The sequence below is a fragment of the Zalophus californianus genome, chromosome 3 (genome assembly GCF_009762305.2).
Source record: "Zalophus californianus isolate mZalCal1 chromosome 3, mZalCal1.pri.v2, whole genome shotgun sequence".
NCBI classification, from domain to species: Eukaryota; Metazoa; Chordata; class Mammalia; order Carnivora; family Otariidae; genus Zalophus; species Zalophus californianus.
Window position 1 is genome coordinate 12,480,369 of NC_045597.1, and position 23,308 is coordinate 12,503,676.

Consider the following 23,308-nt stretch of genomic DNA (forward strand, 5'->3'; position numbering starts at 1 on the left):
AATCTAACAAAATATAAACAAGAAAAATAAACCATGACCAAGTGGAGTTTACCCTGGGAATGCACTGTTGGTTCAACATTAGAAAACTAATTAATATAATTCACTATATTATTAAAATTGATTTACAGATTCAGAGAGTTCTGATCAAAGTCCCTTCTGGAGTTTTGGTAGAAATGGACAAAATGAATTCTAAAATTTATATGGAAAAGCAAAGGAACTAGACTAGCCAAAACAGTTTTGAAAAAGTTTGAAGAGTCACGCTATCTGACTTTTAAGGTTATTATAAAGCATTGGTTATCAGTTGGGGTAATTTTGCCCCCATCTCCCAGGGAACTTTTGGTAATGTCTGGAAATGGTTTTTTAATGTCACAATTTGGGGAAAGGGGGAAGGGAGAAGGTACCGCTCCTGGCATCTAGTCGTAGAGGCTAAGGATGCTGCGAAACATTCTATAGGGCACAGGACAGACTCCAGAACAAAGAGTTGTGTGACTCGACATATCATTAGTGTCACTGTGGAGACATCCTTCTATAGAACTGGAGTAGTAATCCAAACAGGGTGGTATTGGCACAAGGTTAGACATCTCTTATCGATAGAACAAAATAGAGAAGCCAGAAATAGACCCACACACATATGGTTCAGTTGAGTTTTTTCCCAGTCATTCAGATAATATAATTTATTTTCTTTGCTTTAGTAGAGCACATAGTATATTTGATACTTAGAGAAGATCATTTTTTTTAACACTTCCCTTGTCTTTTTTTCTTTCTTAAATTTAACTAACACATAGTATATTATTAGTTTCAGAGGTAGAGTTCAGTGACTCAGTGATAATCAATCTTATATAATACCCAGTGCTCATTACATCACATGCCCTCCTTAATGTCCATCACCCAGTTACCCCATCTCCCCACCCCACCCCCCAGCAACCCTCCTATGATTAATCATAGGTTCAGTTGATTTTTGACAAGGATTCAGAGGCAGTTCAGTGGAGAAAGGATAGTCTTCATCAAATGGTATTGGAACAATTAGACATTCATATTAAAAAAATGACCCATACTTTACACTATATTCAGAAATTACTCCATGGATCATAGACTTAAATGTAAAACTATAAAACTTCTGGAAGAAAACATAAGGAAAAAATCTTTGTGGACTTGTGTTAAAGATTTTTTTCAATATATAAATCACAATCCAGAAAATAAAAACTTGATAAATTAAACTTCATCAGAATTAAAAACTTCTCCTCTTCAAAAGACACTGTTAAGAAAATCCAGACACAAACCTCAGATTGGGAGAAAATTAAAAACCACGTGTCTGGTAAAGGATTTTTATTCAAAATACGTAAAGAACTCTCAAAACTCAATAAAAAACCCAGTAGAAAAATGAGCCAACAATTTGAATAGACACTTCGCCAAAGCTATAGAGATGACAAAGAAGCACACGAAAATTTGCTCAGTGGCATTAATGAAACCCCACTCAAATAGGCTTAAACAATAAAGGTTGAGTAAATTGGCTTCAATTAGGAAATTCCAGAAAGATTGACAACAATCAATGTGAATGTTTAACAGTTATCCATGATACAGTTGCTTTGGGAAAGAGGGGGAGCTTTCCACTCTGTTACTAAGGCACATGGGCCCCTGCCTGGCTCTCAGGATGTCAGCCCCAGTCAGGTTCCTTGCTGCCTGTCATGTGTGGGCCGATGAGAACACTTCTGTCCCAGCCTTCCAGGACAGGGTCCTAAAATTCACCCTGATTGGCCCATTTAGGTCACATGTCCACAGATGATGAAACAATGACTGTGGCCAGGAAATAGATTTATGCTGATTAGTTTACCCCTGAGCCACATGCCCCAACCCCTGAGTCATGAAAAGTGTTAGCTCCTCCAGAGTCCAAGGACTTTAATAGAGGCTGGGTGACTACCCAAACTGCAGTAGATAGAAACTTACAAGGATAGGAGGAAAGGTTGTTGGTGAGGCAGGCATCATGCCTACCATGTACCATCACTAAATTGCTCTGAGATGCTTAATTTGGGTTGAAGTCACACTTAGTAATTTCATGTCTCAACATTGTCATTGTTTCTCAGAAAGGAAAAAAAAAATATTTCCTTTTTTTTTTTTCAAAGATTTGTTTATTTACCTTAGAGCAGGGAGGAAGGGGAGAGGGAGAAAGAATCTTAAGCAGGCTCCCCGCCGAGCACAGAGCCCAACGGAGGGCTCGATTCCACGACCCTGAGATCATGATCCAAGCCAAAATCAAGACTCAGACCCCAACCGACTGAGCCACCCAGATGCCCCAGGAAAAAAAATTTTTCTAAATTATAGTTACAAAAATAGAACTAAACACCAATTGAGAGCCTGTGTGAAGCTATCAGTGTCCATTTTTTCCTCATGGTATATAACTATTACACAGGCATACAGTGTGACCCTTCATTTCTGCTTGTAAATGATTGAAAAATGGCTAATTAAAAAAGAACGTAGTGATGAGCTATTTACTACAAGTGTGGAAGTTAGTGTTTAGAAATAATGTATTTTGACATTTTCCTCCTAACCATCCTAATTGGTTAAGCATTCTGCAAAGAATACAATGTCATGTTTCCTGTAACACTCTTTTCTGACTGATGGCCTTCTTTTTTGATCAGGATGTGCTCATGGAGCTTCTAGAGCAGTGTGCAGATGGACTCTGGAAGGCTGAACGCTATGAGCTAATCGCTGACATCTATAAACTAATCATCCCCATTTACGAGAAACGGAGAGATTTTGAGGTATCAGAGTGGTTTGTTTTTTCCTGTTTGAGAGGACAGTGGGGTGACACATGCACTCAAACCTTCTTACATGCAAAGAGAGCAAGCAGGCCGTGATCAGAGATGACCTGTGCTCTCTGACCCTCCGTGTGATGCTGGAGGTCACCACCTGCAGAGCATTATACGTGGCCCACATGGGCCCCACCTCTATACAGATCCCAAATTTCAAAAAACAAGGATGGGTAATTGTGCCACTCCATTTTTGAAAGGTTACCAAGAACAGAGTTTTATAATCACCGGGTGCCTTCTTCCTCAGAGCTCCTCCTTGCTCCATCCGCATGGAAGGCCATTGTCCCTGCCAACCTCCCTGGGGAGGCTGTCCAGCTTCTTGTAGCATATCAGAGAAGTAGGAAATTTCCAGCAGAGACTAAAAACGTCATCATAGGACTTTACCATCTGTGACATTTCATGTTTACACTTGAAAACAGAAGGTGCTTACTGCCATGTGGAGATTTGATGGATCCTCAATATGCAAAATTGCTCTTTGGGTAGAAAATACTATAATTGAAAAATGGTCATTACCAGTTGTGCAGTGGAGACAGTCTTGATTTTGCGTGTGTGTGTGCGTTTTGTTACTCAAGTCCAAGAAATTTTTACCTCTGTGGTCTCATTTAATTGTTTTAAAACTGATTCTCCTAGTTGCAAGTGGGAAGAAATGGGTTTTGTTCTGCTTTTCAGAGGCTGGCTCATCTGTATGATACACTGCACCGGGCCTACAGCAAAGTGACTGAGGTCATGCACTCAGGCCGCAGGCTCCTGGGGACATACTTCCGAGTGGCCTTCTTTGGACAGGTGAGCCTCCTCTCTGTTCTGTAGGCCCTCCTAAGTCCTTGTTTCTGTTTTTGTTATTTTTAAATCTATAAATTTGTATTTTGTAAATTTTGTATTTTCTATAAATGCTAATTTGATGAATTTGTCATATTTAGTATGATTCTTATCTTCCTCGGCAGTAAACTTTCTGCTTTTTTTTCTTTCTTCCTGTCTTTTCTTTATTACTTTCTTAAGGCAGCGGTAAGTTCTCCCTCCATAAGACATTTTTAGCACCACTTTTGGTACCTCAGTGTGGTTCGCAAGTTTCCTTTTCCAGTCTGTATGTATATCTGTCCAGTCATTACAAACTCAAAAAAAAAAAAAATTTAACATTTTATTCCATTTACAGAAATAAATCACCTGTTTCCTTACACTTCTATACTGCATGTTTTAAAACCAAAATTAAGACTTTCTGGTTTCCTTTGTTCCCTGTGCATCTCTATCTTTTGTAGTATATCTCCACAAGTATATTTACCATTGTCATAGTTCAGAAACCCTGTAGAAAAGGGTTCATTTAAATTTAACTGAAAGTTTAACCTCCAAGTCTCTAACATGATTAAATGGTATTAAATTATAATCCATTTATTTAGGGTGTGTTGTTTTCTATGAGCATTATATAACCTTCAATTTATCCTGTTATTGTCTTTTATAACTTTATAGCAATACCAGTTTACAGACAGTGAAACAGATGTGGAGGTAATTATAGTAAATGCTTAAAAAGCAAGTAATGTAGTGAAATCACTGCATCTAAACTCCTAGTTTGATGTGGGTGTTGTTTCATGTTAGCCTGCATTTTTTTTTTAATATACTGTGTTTTTTGCACCATTTTTATTTTAGATGAGAAACTTTATTTTCATTTATTTCAAGTATTAACCCCAATCTGGACTTTAAAATGTTCAACCTTTTTCACTTCCCATGCAATTCTAAGCCTTGTTCTATTCAGACATGATTGGTGCTAAATCACATGCTAACCGGTGATAGTGAAAATATTTTCTGCTATTATCCTCCAGCCCTTTCATATTTTTCTCATAAGTAGAGCAAAATGGAATTTATGCGAACCTCGGATAACTTTTGCCGAACCTGCTCCAGACTGGAATGTTTCTGTTTATGCCGTAAAGTCCTGTGTCAATGGGGGAGGCCTGTGAGGGGGGTTGTGTGCGTTTCCGAGGCCTGCCCAGAGCAGGCTGCCGAATCATTCATAGTGAGCTCTGCTGCTTGGGAATGTGAAACAGGCTTGAATCCCATCATGCGATCCCGAGAGAAGTCTTGAGTCTCCAGTCCTCCATTTCACTCAACACTTAATGACAGCGTTCTTGAATGAGTCTGCAGTTTTGTGTTTTCCTTTATCTTTGCACCCCAACTTCACATTATTATTTTCCTTCCACTTCAGAAAGCCTGTTTAAGTCGGATTTTATTTTAGAATCACCCTCCCTACCCCACCCCGCCTTTTTTTTTTTTTTTTTTTTAAACCTTATAACACAAGAATCCTTCCTGGGTGGTAAGCCTGGGGCTTATAGTTGGGAATAGCTCTAATTGTGCTTTATGTCACAGGGGTTCTTTGAAGATGAAGATGGAAAAGAGTATATTTACAAAGAACCCAAACTCACACCTCTGTCAGAAATTTCCCAGAGACTTCTTAAACTTTACTCAGATAAATTTGGTTCTGAAAATGTCAAAATGATACAGGATTCTGGCAAGGTATGACTATGTTTGGAAATATAGCAATATAATACTGTATTGATTGATTATGTGTGGCTGGTTATATATTCATAAATACGTATACAGGGAAAAAAAAACAGGAAAAATTAAGAATGGTTGGCCTTGAGTAGCAAGTGTAATTTTTTTCTTCTTGACACCTTTCTGTGATTTCTGATGCCCTTCATTAAGTAAAGATTTCATAATTTTAAAAAGCCTGGGTGGCTCAGACGGGGTTAAGCATCTGCCTTTGGCTCAGGTTATAATCCTAGGGTCCTGGGTTCAAGTTTTGCATTGGGCTCCTTGCTCGGTGGGGAGCCTGCTTCTCCCTCTACCTGCCACTCCCCCTGCTTGTGATCTCTCTCTCTCTGACAAATAAATAAAGAAAATCTTTTTTAAAAAAAGACATTATTTTACAGAGTAACGTCTGAAAGGATATACCATTTTCACTGTGATGTTGGACAGATGGGACAGGCTGACAGACCAAGGAAGGAACTAACTAGCCAGCACATTTGTAGGAATGAGATCTACTTTCTGTTTAGAGAGGCTGCCCTCTGCTGTATTGCTCTTATGAAGACCTTTTCTGAAACTACACATTTCTCCTGTATATTTATGTGTTCCACTGTCTTCAGGGTATCTCCAGGAATTTGGGCATCCCTTTGCTTCCTGAAATTCAGGCTGAGATAGAGCTCCTGTTTTTTGCATTAAAAATGTCCTCCTGCTAACTAAAAAGCCAAACAAGTGAATAAACAAACAAAAAGCAGAATTAGACCTATAAATAGAGAATAAACTGGATGGTTGCCAAAAGGGAAGAGGGTGGAGGGATGGACAAAATGGCTGAAGTTAAGTAGATGTGGGCTTCCAGTTAGAGGCACAGCATAAAGCATATGATACTGAAATGATCGTGTGATGGTGTCGTATGGGGACAGATGGTAGCTGATTTGTGGTGAGCATGGCATACTATATAGAGATGTTGAATCACTACATTGTACACCTGAAACTAATGTAATACTGTTTGTCAATTATACTTCAATTTAAAAATAAAAAAAACTGGGGCTCCTGGGTAGCTCAGTCGGTTAGGCATCTGACTCTTGGTTTTGGTTTAGGTCATGATAGCATGAGTCATGGGATCGAGCCCTGTGTGGGGCTTGGCGCTCAGTGGGGAGTCAGCTTGAAGATTTTTCTCCCCCTGCCCCTCCCCCTGGCTCACACGCGCACACACACACACACATACTCTCTCTAAAATAAATAAATCTTTTAAAAAAATAATGTAAATAAATAAATATTAAATATTAAGCAAACAAAAATGTCCTCCTGCTCAATTTCCAGCAGTGATAAGCTCTACGTCCTTCTAAGTTCACCCTTTTAAAGAATCCCTAGTTCATTTTCCATTCTGAGCCCTGCTTTGGAATCCCTAGTCTCTGAAATTTGTTTCCTTGAGGCCCTTTTTTTCTCCAGGGAAGAGTCTTCCAGTTTCCTGCCCAAGTGGTAGAGAGGGGACAAGGAAGCAGGTAATTCTGGAATCTGGATGCAGGACATGAGCAAGGATTGAAGGTCCCACGTTCGGCCTGCAAGCTTTGACCTGCTCACCCTGTGTTCTGCTCTGTACCTTTGCCCCTGCTTTCTGCTGAGACTGGTAAACCCATTTAGACCTTTTCCAGACCAGTTTCTCCAAGGAGCAACCTCTTCTGTCTTGTGGGGCGGAGACTAGGGAAGGGAACCTGGAGTTTGGCCACTCCAAATAGACTTTGGCCACTCACTCTGGTTTCCACCCTACACCTCTCCCAGTCACCCTAATCCTGTTCTAGCCCTCTGTGGACATCAGTCCATTCAGGCTGCTGTAACAAACACCAGAGATTGGGCAGCTTATAAACAACAGAAATTCCTCATAGTCGCAGCAGTTGGGAAATCCCAGATAAGGCGCCAGCAGATTCTGTGCATGGTGAGGTCTTCCTGGTTCACAGACGACCGTCTCCTCGCTGTGTCCTCACATGTGGACGGGGTGAGGGAGCTCTGTGGGGCCCCTCTTATAAGGGCATGAATCCCATTCATGGGGGGCTTCACCCTCATGACCTAATCACCTCCTACCTGTCAATACCATCACATTGGAGGTTAAGATTTCACCCTGAGAATTTGGGGGGGACAGATGTTCAGTCCATAGCAGCAGGCTTCTGAGAAGTGCTCTGACTCACTGGTGACTCCTCTCTGTGGGAACTTAGACTAGAACTTCTATTGTCACTGGGTGCTGTTTTCCTCAGAACTCTTCCTTGTCCTCCCTGCATGGGAAAACAGTGTCTCTGCCAAGTTGGGTAGCACACCTCCATTCAAGCGCCTTCTAGAAATTCAGTAAACACTCTCACCCACTGCTGTCTTCTCTCCTCTTTCCTTGGTCCTCACAGGTTAATTCTGTACTGCATTTTAACAGAGTTGCACAAAGGAAAAGAGATAAACACACACTGTTGGTCTGTTTTTAACCAGAAACCTCAACATGACCTTATGAAGACCTCCTTTTTTCTTAGACCAAACTACTCACATCCGATTGGCTGCTTTTCTCTGAAACTGGAACGTTTGTCCGGGTCAAGTTGTGGCTTTAACATCATAACTTCTTCTCGGCGCTCTCGTGTGTTCTTCTGCCCCCAAACACCTGTCCTCTGCTCCTCCTACTGATATGTACATACAACTTCGGAAATGAAGACTAGGGAAATACCCCTGAAGAGATAGGCAAGCACGTGCATTTGTACTGCTTTTAAATTGTTTCTCCTAAGGAGAGTTACATTTCATAGGTTTGAGGACAGTTATAGTGATTGGCCAGATGGCTGTTTCTAAAATAGAAGTAATAACTCATGACATTTTGTATTTTCTTAAATTCCAAAGTCTTAGGCACATTCGCATTTATTTTTCATTTTTCTTCACATACAGCCCTGGTGAGAGGACAGTGGTGCCTGATAACTTGAGACCAGCTAAACCTTCTTGGCCTCATTTGTTTGCTGGCCCCAGTTCCAGAATATTCTCCAAATTCTCTGCAGTCATTTCTGTCAGACCTCCTTTTATTGCTCTACAAGCTTAAATAGAATTCATTTGTGCAAAATTGACTTGTCTCCCTAATAAATTAGCTGTTGTGCTTGTATGGGAAATGCCTGTGTTTCATGTTCTGGTACATCACAGATGTTAGCAATGCAGTTCTAAAAGCATTTATGTGCTGAGTCAATCAGGAGCTAAACTTCCGGTTAGATGAGTCTTAGTTAGTCTGTATCTGTATTAAATTAATTCATCCACATCTGTTTACACCTAATCTCTCTACAGATTAATAATAAGTTGAGGTTCTAGGTGTTAAACATTATTACTAAAATAAACACTTTTCCCTCTAAGCCAATATGTAAAAATACAGTTCAGGAGCCAGCAGAAAAATCCACACAGGGAGTTATTCAGCAAGAAAACTATTTTTAAAAAAAATTCAATGTCACGAAAAAAAGGTGGAGAATTCTAGATTACATATGATCATTGATTAGATTAGATTCTGGTTCAAACACAGATAGCCACATTTGAGAAACTTTAATGGACTGTGTACTGAGTGATAATTACAGAATTAAGTTAATTTTATTAAGTATAATGCATTATGATTACGAAGGAGAATGTCCTCACGCTTGGGAGATGCTGGCTGAACTGGCATGATGGATACCACTTTGAAATGGTTCAGCTTAAAAAAAATGTCTATATGTATATGTCTAAGCATCCATCCACATATGTGTATATGCATGTGTGTATTTGAAACAGAGCATTAGTAATTGTTCTAAGTGGTGAGTATGTGACTGTTGTACTATTTCAACTTTTCTAAATTTTTCCAAATCTTTTATTTCTTTATTTTAAAAGATTTTATTTATGTATTTATTTGAGAGAGTGCATGTGCACGTGCGAGTGCGGGAAGGGGCAGAGGGAGAGGGACAAGCAGACTCCCTGCTGAGTAGTACGGAGTGGAGCTGACTGAGGGATGGGGTGGGGGGAAGGGTGGTGGGAGGGTTCAGTCCCACAACCCTGAGGTCATGACCTGAGCCAGAATCAAGCGTCAGACGTTTCACCGACTGAGCCACCCAGGTGCCCCTCCAAATCCTTTATTAATAAAAAGTGGGAAGACAAGCTTAGGGATGCTTGGAAAGAGTCCTTCACATAACACCAATCTCCTATTTTGTTTATTCATTTAAAGGTCAACCCTAAGGATCTGGATTCCAAGTATGCATACATCCAGGTGACTCATGTGGTTCCATTCTTTGATGAGAAAGAATTGCAAGAAAGGAAGACGGAGTTTGAGAGGTCCCATAACATTCGCCGCTTCATGTTTGAGATGCCCTTCACTCAGACTGGGAAGAGGCAGGGCGGGGTTGAGGAGCAGTGCAAACGGCGCACCATACTGACAGGTACAGTTTCCCTGGCTTCTTCCTTGAAGAACCACGTCCAGACAGACATTAGCCTGGACACCAAGATAAAGAGCTCTCCACAAGGGATCCAGAAACTTCTAGAGTGAAAGGCCCTTCAAGCTTTGTTAACTTTCCTCACATGCCCATTTCAGTTTAACATTTATCTAATGCTTACTTTGGAATACTCCTGACATTTTTCTACTTATCTGTTAGCACTTCCTTCTTCTACTAGACCATAAGTTCATATCCAAAGTCAAGTCCCTGACCCTTTTTAGAATCTGATGAAAATAGTGGGCCCTTATCTCCTCAGAGTGCATGTGCACACGATTTCAGGTGATTTACAGGCTCCTTCTGAAATCCATGTGGACCCCTCTCTAGGCCTCTCTAGGCCCAGGGCCCTAAGAGCCCCTGCACACAGTTCCATGTCTCCTTCACAGGAAGGGACCCCTTATATATTTTTATCACACAGGTCCCAGCATGAACTTGCTTGGGGATTGTAGGCTGAGTGAATAAACGGTATATGAGGCTGGAGTCCTTCCACCTCATCTCTTCAGAGTGGCTGGCCAACCTCAGTTTGAATACCTCCACTGCAAGGAAGCTCTCTACACTCAGAGGCCGTCCATTAGGCTGTGACTGAGTTTTAATAGATTCTTTGACACTGTAACCATCGATAACCCATTTTCAGAAATGTGTTTTGCATCATTTCCCAGTTCCTGACAGTGTAGAGTCATCTTGGGAGTCATTTTTACCTTCTTTGGGGGAGCTTGATCATCTGCTCTTAGGTCAGAGTCAGTAGCATGACTGGGATAACCCAAAAGAGAACACTTTCTTGACTTAAAAAAAAAAAATCAGTGAGGAGACCTGCTCAAAAAGCCAGGTGTGTCTACATCCACTGTTTCAAAGAGTGACCATTCGGCACCAGGAAGGTGCCCATTGCTTGTCCTGAAGTCGATGTTGCTGGGTGTTCTGCCTGGCCACTAATATGGAACCCTATAATGACGAGTGGAAGGAACACCGTTAAGATGCCGCATTTCACATGGGGCTCCACTCTCACCACTGAATTGGACACTTCAGTGGGTGAATTTGTATCTCAGTAAAACTATTACCCAAGACTATGACTTATGTAAAATAGCTCAGAACAGCATATCACAGAGAATTTTTTACCCTTCCTAGGAAGGAACTGAGATAAAAGTTAAAATAAAAAATAAAAAGCCTGCATTCTTAAAGGGCCCCTACTCCTGCTTTTAGAGTAAAGATAACATGTAAAACACAAAGAGTATTGTCTTTGACAGTGGTATCCCCTCCCTAGATGTGAGTGAGTTGTTTTTCTAATGGACACAGTAGCAAATTCTTATTATTAAACAAGACAACTCCATTTCTAGGTGGAGTCACTTCACTAGCTTAGGATATGTATCTCTCTAGCTGTCATGACTTTAAATCAGTGCTTATCACACTGATCCTGGACCTGCAGCATCAGCATCAGCATCACCTCGGAACTTAGCAGAAACGCAAATCCTTGGGCCCACCCAGCCCTCCTGAATCAGAAACTCTGGGTTTGGGGCTTGTGATGAACAAGCCCTTGGGTGATTCTGGTGCTTCTTCAGTTTGAGCGTTGCCACTTCAAATAAACCAAGTTCACTGATAAGTCAGAGTCAGCATTTTTTATTAGGATGAGTCCGCTCAGGTAGCATTACTGATCCATAAACAGTTACTACCATAGGGTGTTTTCTGGCCAGATTCTCTTCAAGGTTCCGGTTTACCATTTGGTCACAGAAATATTTTTGATTAGCTAAACAAGAGCCAAGCTCCCTGCCTGCCGGAAAAGAAGAGACAGAGAGTATCATCACTGCAGAGAGAGGTGAATAGCCCCCCAAGTCATTGGCTTGGCTATGAGGATGAGAACCTGTGGGCAGAATAGAGCCTGGGCCTAGGTCCTGCAGAGCTGGGCCAGTACTCAACTGTGTGATCTTGGGCAAGTCACTTACCCTCGCCCTATGCCTTACTTTCCTCATCTATAAAATGAGGGTTACACTATCCTAATCTTATGTTAAAGAGCTTTGTAAGTTATACCCAGGAGGGGAAAGAATGTACTTTATTTTGCTGGATTATGCTGGATCTTATCCACCATTGAGCCCCTTGCCTTTTGAGGCTGCTTACAACCCAGAGGAGATTACAGTACAACAAAACACCAAAAAAAAAAAAAAAAAGTACAGTTTTTACCCTGAACGATCCCAAAATATCAAAAGCATAGTTTTTGGGTAGTATAAAGATTTAGAGAACAGGTTGAAAAATGCTACTAAAAACACATAAGCTAGGGGCGCCTGGGTGGCTCAGTCAGTCAGGTGTTCAGCTCTTGATTTCGGCTCAGGTCATGATCTCAGGGTCATGAGATAGAGTTCACCAGGATCCACGCTCAGTGGGGAGTCTGCTTGGGATTCTCCCTGCCCCTCTCCCCCCGACGTGTGTGAGCTCTAAATACATAAATAAATTTTTAAAATAAATAAATAAATAAAATCTTTAAAAGCACATAAGCTCTCTATCAGCCTTCAGTTAAAGATACACAGACCAGGATATTCTGAAGACTTTGAACTTGAGAGTTTTCCCTTATGTTATTAATCCTTTAGGTTCTTCCATTGCTTTGCTTCAAACCAGACCTTTGACCATCCAAGTTGTGGGGAAGCCCTGGCTCTCCCTGCCCTCGGAACCCGGCCAAGGCTCACTTCCCTGGATAGGTCAGTCAGTGCGCTGCAGTTGTGGGATCATTTGGAAAACCTGGTGATCACCCTGCAGGCCCCTTGCTGACCCCCTCCTCTCCTCCTGTTGTAGAACTCCTGCTATAGAGAGGTTCTTCCCAGTCACTATTCCAGAGTCTTCCAAATCCTGTCAAGTCTCCCACTAGGGGCAGAAATATTCTCCAGCTCTTCACGTTCTGTTCAGGCTCACCAGACTGTACAGGCACCCACACTTCTCAGCCACCTCTCCTCATCCTCTTTCTGGAAGGGCTGCCCAGCATAAGGGCCGGCCATTTTTTTAGTAACTTGATAACTCGCTCAATCAAGTCATCTAATTCTCTACCTTCCAGGCCACTTTGCTCTTTCATTTAGCCACTTGGGCAGTAACACGTTCATTAATTCAACAAAATGGATGGAGCATTTGCAGTGTTTCAACCTGGCATAGTAACAAAACAGAGATCTCCGCAGTTTACCTTCCAGCAGAAGGAGACAGACGATAAGCAGTAAACATAATGGTAAACATACCTGTGTTGGAAGTGAATGTGTGTTCTAGACAAAGGCAAAAGGAGATCAAACATGTGAGGTTGACTGGGGAGGGTTGCAGTTTAAATGGGGTAGCCCGGGGAGGCCTCACTGAGGAGGTGACACTTCAGTCCAGACTTGAAGGAGGTGAGGGGGTAGACCAGGCAAACATCTGGAGGGAGAAGGGGCTGTTAGGGCCAAGGTCAGTGGCGGGGGTGCTTGTACCCAGCACATTCACGGGACGACCAGCAGGCTGGCGTGGCTGGAGCTGAGTGACTCTGAGGGAGAGGAGGAAAGATGGGGCCCGAAAGGAAGGCAGAGGGCATCCCAGCTCACATGGGCCTGGCGGGCTCAGGTACAGGCTCTGCCCTTTCTGTGTCACCGGACTCTCCTTTTCTCCTCTGCGTCTCCAGTGACCATCATAAGACTCAGGACTTTCACACTGAGTGAAATCCGTATAGTCCACGGACACCTCACAGACATCCTTGGAGTTAGTTTTTCTCTCTTAAACAATGCTGCTGTTGCAACACAGCACTCAAAAATACTGTGATTACACTAACCATGTGTGTTTTGATATGGCTGTTAGCCTCATGAAGCACTTCCACAGTACTTCGTACAAGTCCACTGCAAGGACACTCCTCTCTGAAGTGCTTTCTGTCCACATCTAGCCACACCCGGTTCTTGTCTCACTGTCAAAGAAGTGTCAAGTTCAAAGAGGACTTCATCAATCCCAGTGCTGCTACTCAAAAGCTGTATCTACAAGAACTGCAGAAGAAATAGGAGACATAGACCTTTGGCCTTAGATTGGTTTAAAAAAAAAAAAATTTAGGGACTAGAACAGGCCTGTAAGGGTGTGACAGTTGAGGCTGCAGCAGGCTGAACACCTCCTGCTTTTCTAGACTCTGGATGGTCCATCTGAACTGTGTGCTAAATGGCACTGGCCCTGTTTTCTTATTTTATTTTAAGTAAACCCTCCCCAGCCACTTAGTAAATAGCAGTGATCCAAAAACAACACACCCATCTTACCTTTGCTGGTTAAAAAATAAAATAAGCTATTAAGCATATATATTCATGTCCATCCATAAATATATATATTAAATAAAGATATTATAGATATTTATACATCATGTAAAGCAACAAGTTAAAAAATGTGAAACAGACCCAAATTAGAACCCCATCTGTTTTTCTATTCATTTTTAAACTAACTCTTTGGTGTTGATAGGTTCAGGTATCTTGTTATGATAAATGAAAAAAATACTGATTGGCTTTTTGTAGGAAAAAAAGCATAAGAAAAGTAAATATTTTTATTTCTGTTTTTTTTTTTTTAAGATTTTATTTATTTGACAGAGACACAGCGAGAGAGGAAACACCAGCAGGGAGAGGGAGAAGCAGGCTTCCTTATTTCTGTTTTTTCTTCATTTATGTTTCAATAGTGTGTGAATTTCTGGTTCATAAAATACTTTGCTGGGAAATATATTCTCACTTGTTATTTTTCACGGATTTCTCTGGTTTGTGCAGACTCGAGCATGTGATTCAAAGTTCTATAGAGAAATGAATTTCCTCAAGGATATGTTTATGGAACGATTTTCTGGACTTAAAATCTGTGATATCTCAGAACTGTGTACTGTTCTTTATATCTTCCAAGCCATCTTTTACCTCCTAGCTCTTTCAGATCTCACAACTTCCAAGGACGGTAAAGCATTTATGGTTAAGAAAATTGAGCAGGAAATGATAAAGTGATTTCTTCAAACACACACTTCGCACATTAAAGGTTAACAGGGACCCAGCTCTCTTGACTTCACATGATACAGCCTGTCATTAAACATACGCAGTGATAAAGGAAGACAATAGTCTGGTTCCACAAAATACTGGCCTCTGCCTTTGGCAAGCTTTGGGTTCCTTATTTCTAAAATGAGAATACTAAGTACTTCTGCCTCAGTAGCAGTAAAGATTGTACAAGCTGCAGAATGATTCTGGGACTCCTTCCTCCACAGCAATACACTGCTTCCCTTATGTGAAGAAGCGGATCCCCGTCATGTACCAGCACCACACCGACCTCAACCCCATTGAAGTGGCCATTGACGAGATGAGCAAGAAGGTGGCTGAGCTCCGGCAACTGTGCTCCTCAGCCGAAGTGGACATGATCAAACTGCAGCTCAAACTGCAAGGCAGCGTGAGTGTTCAGGTGAGCAAGCAAGGGTAACAGGTGCAAAGGCTCATCTGGACCTTGGTAAATTTCAAGTCCAGCCAGGTCGAGTGTCGCTTACCTGGTGATCCCATTTACCTTCCAGTATCTGTGCGGTTTCTCCTGATACCGGGGGCGGGAGGGGGGGGCAGTAGACTAAGGGCCCCTACCCGACGCCCCTTGTAAGAGTGTCCACTGAGCTGTCTGCTAGGGCCTGGAGCCAGCTCTCCATACTAACCTGTTCTTTCAGTTTGGGGAATTCCAGGGGCCTAACCAGAAGCATTAAGACTCTTTTAAATATAAAGAAGCTGTAGGTTTCCTTGTAAGACATTTGTTTTCTGGTTTCTATGAAAATTATTTCTGAAAAAGTACCGTAAGTTTCACTCTCTTAATGGTGTGTTTTGATTAGCAGAAATTCTTCATTTTTTTTTTAAGATTTTATTTGTTTATTTGAGAGAGAGAGAGAATGAGAGACAGAGAGCACAAGAGGGAAGAGAGTCAGAGGGAGAAGCAGACTCCCTGCTGAGCAGGGAGCCGGATGCGGGACTCGATCCCGGGACTCCAGGATCATGACCTGAGCCGAAGGCAGTCGCTTAACCAACTGAGCCACCCAGGCGCCCAGAAATTCTTCATTTTAATATAGCTCAATTAATTCATTTTTCCTTACTTGGTAGCATTTTTGTGTCCTCTGTGAGAACTTGGTTCTTAAATCTGTCTCAAAAATGTTCTGTGTTTCCTTCGTTTGGCATTCCTATATAGATCTGCAATCCATCTAGATTTGATTTTTGTATGTGGTAACAGATAAGAGTCAAGATACATTTTTTTCCGAGTAGCTATCCAACCAATGTGCACCATTTATGGAAAAGATCATTTTTGATCTAAGTACTGATTTTATATATATATATATATATATATATATATATATATGTTCAGTTGTGAAAATTCAGTAAGCTATACACTCATATGTACCTTTTGGTTTGTATACCATACTTCAAAATAACTGGTATTTTACTTACATGATTTCCTAGGAAATTAGTAAATGTTAAATCACCTCCTTTCAGTGATTAGTATGCTTCTTGCTTTATTGATTTTTAAGTATATACAAATAATTCTAGCATATATTTTACATACACACATATACATATCCTTATATCTAATTCTTTTCTCTTTCAAAAGGGTGCACTTATGAAAGTTGCATTTGGATTGTAATATCTAAGTTTTAGGGGTTTTTTGGTTCATTTTTTGAAATCAGTTCTTGTCACCTTTTTATCAAATCCACACTGGGTTGTTTCCTAACGTTTTCAAAATGTCCTTCACCACAAAAGTACTTACAGATGTTTCAGCCTCTTACCTCATGACCTGAAAGACTTAAGTACCAAAATAAGTTATCAAGTGAATATGATAAATATCCGGCAACATGATTACATAATGGGGTCAGAGGCCACAATTTTCTACAGCTAAAAAACAAAAGCACTCAGTAACATAGGCTGGGAACATCCAGCCTCTATCAGAACACGAGCAGAGGGGTGTGGGGGCCAGTAAAGGGGTGTGGCTGGACAGGTTGAGCTTTCTAAAGGACAAAATGTGCCCTTCCATTTGACAGTGGCCTTGGAATTATAAATACCCAATCATCAGGGCACCTGGGTGGCGTAGTCAGTTGAGTGTCTGACTCTTGGTGTTGGCTCAGGTCTGATCCCAGGGTCTTGAGATCGAGCCCTGCGTCAGGCTTTGCGCTCTATGGGGAGTCTGCTTGAGTTTCTCTCTCTCTCTTCCTCTGCCCCTCCCCCTGCATTCTCTCTCTCTCTCTCTCTCTCTCTCTCTCTCTCTCAAATAAGTAAATCTTAAAAAAATAAATAAATACCCAATCATCTTAAAAAGCAAAGATCATCATTCCATGATGAGGAGATTTTTATACATGTGTGCCCACTAAGATAACAACAAAATTGCAGCCAGAGGAAATTAACTTTACCATTTTATTTCTGTAATTCTTTCACCAAGGGCCTCGCTGGGGTTGCTTTTATATATGACAGAGCCATCAGGGTGGCTGTGTGACTCTGTGCTCCAAGATCTGGCTTTGTTAGACCTTATGAAGTCTTATCAACTTTCCTCTTTGTATATCCTTAAAATTGAGTGGATTATGTCATTTTGGAAAATTGGTCATTTGGGTTATATCCAGGTCATTAACATAGTTCCCCACACAACACCAGTGTGATGACACCTGCAGTCACCACCGAAGGTTAGCTAGCTGTTCCTGTCTCAGGGGGCCCACTTCCCACCACCGTGGCCCTCTGTCTCCCCACCTCTGGTTCTCCTGTCATTACCGCACAAGTCCTGCCCACCATGGATCAGAACCACAGCCCAGCTCCTTCATCAACACTGACAGAGCAGACAGCCCTCCCTACTTTACTTGCCTTCTGAGCCCACCAGACCTCCCAGGAAAAGTGTTGCAGTAATCCCGTGGTCAAGTTGTTTCTCACTGGGACTTTCTCCTTCCCACCCAGTGGGTCTAACCTTCCTGTTCTCCACATTCCCATGTATCCTGACCTACCCAGCTTCAGAGAACTCTTCTTGGTGAATCGAGAGATGCAGGGCTCTGGTTCACTCGCCCTATTGCTAAATGCCCCTAATCTTTGGCGTTCCAGCACACGTCACATGGTTACTTCATTTGAAGGTAGCAAGTCCATTTGCTCATGGTCGTCTACACAGTTCAAGGAGGCGAACGGTTGGTTTTTAAAAACTGGCCAATACACTATATTCTTCAGTTTTTCACTGAACTCACTGGTGTAGAGTAGCACAAATACCAGTTGGAAGACTTGGGCTCTGATCTTAGGTGTTTTACTTATTGAAGGTTCAACCTTGAACACATCGTTCCGTTTTCCAAACTTTGCTTCTTCCTTCATAAAATGAGCCATCACTCAAGTGCCCTGATGATGTCTGAGTGGATAAAAATCAAATGACGTATAACAACATAAGCTGTGTTCGTGGTTTCCTCCTTTGGGCTGTCAGTTCCTTGAGGACAGGGGTCATGACTAACTCAGATGGCATTTTTAGAACCTGCGAACTGAAACCAAATCAATGATAATGGTCATTTTTATTATAATGTAATTTAAAATCTTTGTTCTTTATCTAGGTCAACGCAGGCCCACTAGCATATGCCCGAGCTTTCTTAGATGACACAAACACAAAAAGATACCCTGACAACAAAGTGAAGTTGCTTAAAGAAGTTTTCAGGTAAAGCACGCTGGAAATGTCTTTCTTTAAATATCAGTCATTTCTGTGCTCATTCAGGAAAGAGATACTGCCAGTTGGACTCACTCTGTCCTCCACATGCCTTTATTTCCCTCTCTCACACCATTTTAGGCAATTTGTGGAGGCTTGTGGTCAAGCCTTAGCAGTAAATGAGCGACTGATCAAAGAGGACCAGTTAGAGTACCAGGAAGAAATGAAGGCCAACTACAGGGAGATGGCGAAGGAGCTTTCTGAAATCATGCATGAGCAGGTAGGTGCCATGCTGGGGTTCTCATTTTGAGCAAGCACACATTAGTTGAGGTCTCAAACATACCCTGCAATGGCCTAAACCTTCTAGAATTTTGATATCTGAAGAATAATGTAGCATGCTACATGCTGCTACTTTCTGAACACAGGTTACTTGGGGAATGGCTAACAACTCACCCGCCTGATACCAGCCAGTACGACCAGAGGAAAGCAGCGCCCACCTCCCTTTTGTCACTCTCAGGGGTGGCCGTGGTCCAAAGCTCCCTCCCCACCCTAATCTAGTTCAAAACAAAACAAAACTCACATAAGAAAGAAATACCCATGTTGTTCCTGGAAATTTTTTTCATTCACCCAATCCTTTGAAAGACCAGGATTTCCCAGCCTAGTTTAAGGAATTTTCTGTGGCATTAAATGTCTTTCACCACTTAAAAAAACAGAGTTCAGTTTTTGGCTATTGACCGCTGACTTGGGTGCCCCGGTGGATTCTTCATGGCTACTCCCCGTCGTGATGGGCACCTTTCCCGGTTACACTGCACTGTCACCTTCCTGTAGGAGTTCCTTTCAGTAGGATTATGAATGTGGGCTCAGCAGTCAGAGGGGACAGTTGGCTGGGCAGCCGAGTGAATGTCAGAGAGCGGCTGATAGAGTTTTGCTTTCTCAGGGGTCCGTTCTCCATCAACCACAGTGACTTCTTCCAAGTCATGGTGCCAGTCTTCATAATTAATGTTAGCACCTCCATCGTATGTAACAACTTTTGTCTGTTTCCCTACATAATGGTCTTTCAGTCTTGCAAATGGAAGCCAGGCCCACTTGTGTCAGTTAACATATCATGTGATGGTCTAATCTGGAAATCTCTGTCACAGGAAACTAACTTACATGTCTAAGATCTCACTTGTTTGCTTTTTCCCTCCTCCATGCTGACACAATCAGATGGGATGGTAATGTCATTTTTCAGTTTTATTTTTCTGAACCTTGATAGACTGCCTCACATAAAGTTAGGATTGTGTTTGAACAACTGCAGACGTTGGCATAAGGACAGTGTGTGTGCAAAGGGAGGCACCCTCTTCTGGACCTTTAGGAAAGTAGAAAAAAATGGAAATGATGAAAGAAATAAATGTGTGAATAATTAAGCAGAAAGAGATGGTCTCGTGGAAACAAGTTTCTGGAGAAAGCTCGAGGTCTTTTCCACAGAGCTTGCAGATTCCTGTATAACAGTTTGAACAGTGGGTGTCAGCATTTGGCATGAGAAGAGATGAAAGTAGGAAAAATGTACGGACTGATAATGTTGAAGTAAACTCCCATGTTATTTGGACATTTAACACAGGGCTGTGCTCTACGAAACTGCACCTTGAACTTTCCATTATCTCAACAACTGGGAAGATTAAACTCTTCTGAACCCTCAAGCAAAAAAGGGTTGTGACCTGGAGTAGACTCACTTTGGGCTTTTTCAAGGGAGCCTCTGAATGTGTATGTTCTTCTCGGTTGCCACCTGGCAGTAGGTCAAGTCTTGCCCTTAGAATTCTCCCTTGCATTACTGAGTGTGAGGGGTCAGAGAGGCAGCTGCTTTGTCTCCTTCCCAGGATGGAAATCCATAAGGCCCTGAGAAAAGGAGCCAATAGAGAAACAGATGCTCAGGATTCATTTTTTTTAAAAAGAATTTTCCAAGGGGCGGGACTAGGTCATGTCCCTGCCAAGTATGTGTAAGATAGACTTCACCGCCTTATAATCTGGTGAGTCTAGAATGCTCCATTCACTGATTTGTAAAGGAAACAAAACCTGTTGTGCTTGACTTTCTCCTTGCAATCCTGATCTGAAAAAGGCCACTTGCTAGTTGAGTTGACACAATCCCTCTGCAAACCACCAAAACCAAGCTCCCTGAGCATACCGTCATTCAGGGGAACAGTGACTGTTGGGGAATAGACGTTGTCGTTGAGAAACATCATCAGGGGCATGACACTTGGGTAATGTTGTGTTTCTGTGCCTCAAGATTTGCCCGCTGGAGGAGAAGACGAGCGTTTTACCGAATTCCATTCACATCTTCAATGCCATCAGTGGGACTCCAACAAGCACCATGGTTCACGGGATGACCAGCTCGTCCTCAGTTGTGTGATTTTGCCTCGTGGGCCACCTGTGGGGACTTGTCATTTGCAAACTCAGGATGATTTCCAAAGCTAATCACTGGGCTCGTGCAAGACATGGGGAAGACCGAGCACAAGGAGAAGTGGAGGGGAATGGGAGAGAAAGGAAATAAAGAACTGTGCTATTTCGTAGCAGGTTTTCTAGAGGAGTCATAAGAGGGTACACATATTTTTTTAAATCTTGCTGGCAATATTCAAAGTTTTCATTCTGTCTTAACAGAGGTGTGTGGTGGACTCTCTTAAGCCGGAGTGAAATTTTATTCTTCCTTACAGAGTAGTAATAAAATAAATGGCCTAGAGAAAACAAGTGTTCTGGAATGTACATAGCAGGGACAGTAGCACTGAAATTGAGGCTGGAGTAATCTCTGCCTCTAGGCTAAGCTGGAAAATCTTGAACATATTTTTTTTTCCTGTGGCACATTCAGGTTGAATACAAGAACTATTTTTGTGACTAGTTTTTGATGACCTAAGGGAACTGACCATTGTTAACTTTTGTACCAGTGAGCCAGGAGGTTTAGTGCTTTTATACTCATCTACTTGCATTTAAAAAAATATGAAAGCTTAAGAAACTATGTGAGCTTAAAACTAGTCAAGCAGTTTAGAACCAAAGGCCTCTATTAACAAACAAAACTATGCTAAAAATTTAAAAGTAGTACAGTATATTGTAATGTACATAGAGTTTGTTAATACAGTCTCCACATTGTGTACATACATGTATTACATTTCTACATTTTTAATAACTCCTCACATCAGCTTCTGCATTAAGTTCAGTTGTGATAAACTTGTGCTGCTCTTAGTATATGCAATACACTTGACCTTCCTGTTTTATCCTTGTACATAAGAAAGTGCAATATGGAGATGTACACAGTCTTTGTTATGTTAGGTTTATAAACTGTTTTAAAAATTTCATCCTTTTGCCAAAGTGGTGGAGTGTGTAATTGGTAAATCATAAATCCTGTGGTGAATAGTGGTGTAATTTAAAGCTTTCACCATGTTATATTTTCTTTTGAGACATTAATTAGTAATTTTATATTTGGAAAAAATAAAGGTTTTTAATTTTATTTAACTAGAATCTCTGCCCTGCTGTAATTAAACATTCTGTACCCCATCTGTATTAAAAATAACATTGCTCATTTTCTGGTAGTGAATATTGGGTATTCATTATTTAACAGTCCTAGGAGGGACAGAATATTGGAGTCCTTGGGGGTGAAATAACATGGTATATGAAATTTGCTTTAAAATACTTGAGAAGAAAGAAAGAGGGTAGGTAGACAAAACAAGATTGACAAGTGTTGGTAATCGTTGAAGCTGAGGTTGGGTACATGGGGAATCATTATAGCATTTGTCTGCGCCTGTGTATGTCTCCATGATACAGATTTCAAGAGACAGGCCTATGCATCAGATCTGCCAGAGGATTTGCCTAAATGCACTGTTGCACCATGGTCTGGCTCTGAATTCTATTAGTTGTTGCCAAATATGCGTAGACACCCTCTTTTGCCTCTGGCTTTTCCTCTTCAACTCTATTGAGAGTTCCATCTTTATCGGCTTCCTTGCTTGCTTTTGAGATGAATACTCGGGAGACAAGGTGGTCATTGATCCCAGCAATGCATTGGCACCCATGTGTGCACACACTCTCCACGACCTGCGTCATCACAAAGAAAACCAAGTCAAGTGACAGCTCTCGTGGCAGGTGCTGGTCCTGCCTCTGGGGTGCCCCGCGACTGGCAGGTGAGTTCATTGTCACCCAGCCCCATATAGTTGCAGTGATGAAAGGAAGAGGAGTCTTTCCGCAAGAAATAAAATAGCTGCTCTTCCTACCTGAAGGGTTTTAAAGGCTGCTTTTTACATAACCAGTTGAGGAAAGAGAATGTGAGGCACATCTTGAACACCCAGATGCCAAGGATCTTTTGGCGTCTTTGAAACGTTCTCTGTCAGTGGTAAGGCTGTATTTTACGGGTGGAAACAAGGTCCTGAAGAAGAGAGGGTGAAGCATGATGGCAACTCACCAGAGTCTACAGCCCATCGATTAGTGGATCCAGATTTAGGGCTTAAGAAAATTCTCTACGTAAGTTTGCCCCGAGTCTCTGACCTCCCCAGCGCGGTGTAATAAACCTTGACTCTAACATCAGCAGGAATGGATATAACAGTTTGTCTCCGAGCTGGATTTCCTGGTCATAAATGCCTCATTTAGAAACCATAAAATTCAAATCACCATGTAGTAAGATAAACATAAGTCTGGAAAGTGCTAACTTGCTATCTCGTCATTAAACTTGGGGAATAATTTGTACAGATGCCATGTCAGATATGACTCAGCTTGGAAGGTGACCAGCCCTCATTTATTCCAACAGTGGAGAGAGGAGCCATCTCCTCACTGCGGACATCTACTGTTGACCCTGCAGCCAAGCACATTCGTACCCAATTACAAATCTCATTTAGTTTATGTATAAAACTTTTATTTTGGTATAAAGTTACACAGTAAAGTAGCATTTTATTGAGGTGAAATATACATATAAAATTTACC

At 41.7% G+C, this 23,308-nt stretch overlaps 1 protein-coding gene across 28 annotated transcripts in view; it reads left to right on the forward strand.

Annotated features, from left to right (window-relative positions):
- The window catches only part of DOCK9 (dedicator of cytokinesis 9), a 283,449-nt gene extending 261,526 nt beyond the window's left edge, over positions 1–21,923 (forward strand). For 17 of the 28 annotated variants that reach the window (XM_027590615.1, XM_027590630.1, XM_027590639.1 and 14 more), the window contains 10 exons: positions 2,637–2,759; positions 3,477–3,590; positions 3,804–3,809; positions 4,269–4,304; positions 5,160–5,306; positions 9,505–9,715; positions 14,964–15,154; positions 18,285–18,385; positions 18,515–18,653; positions 20,637–21,271. In XM_027590615.1, coding sequence (XP_027446416.1) covers positions 2,637–2,759; positions 3,477–3,590; positions 3,804–3,809; positions 4,269–4,304; positions 5,160–5,306; positions 9,505–9,715; positions 14,964–15,154; positions 18,285–18,385; positions 18,515–18,653; positions 20,637–20,759 — 1,191 coding nt within the window. In that variant the 3' untranslated portion in view covers positions 20,760–21,271. Of the gene's footprint in view, positions 1–2,636; positions 2,760–3,476; positions 3,591–3,803; positions 3,810–4,268; positions 4,305–5,159; positions 5,307–9,504; positions 9,716–14,963; positions 15,155–18,284; positions 18,386–18,514; positions 18,654–19,579; positions 19,588–20,636 lie in introns of all 28 variants that reach the window. The other 11 variants (XM_027590627.1, XM_027590636.1, XM_027590641.1 and 8 more) reach the window with 3 other exon arrangements.
- Positions 21,924–23,308: the final 1,385 nt, after the last annotated feature.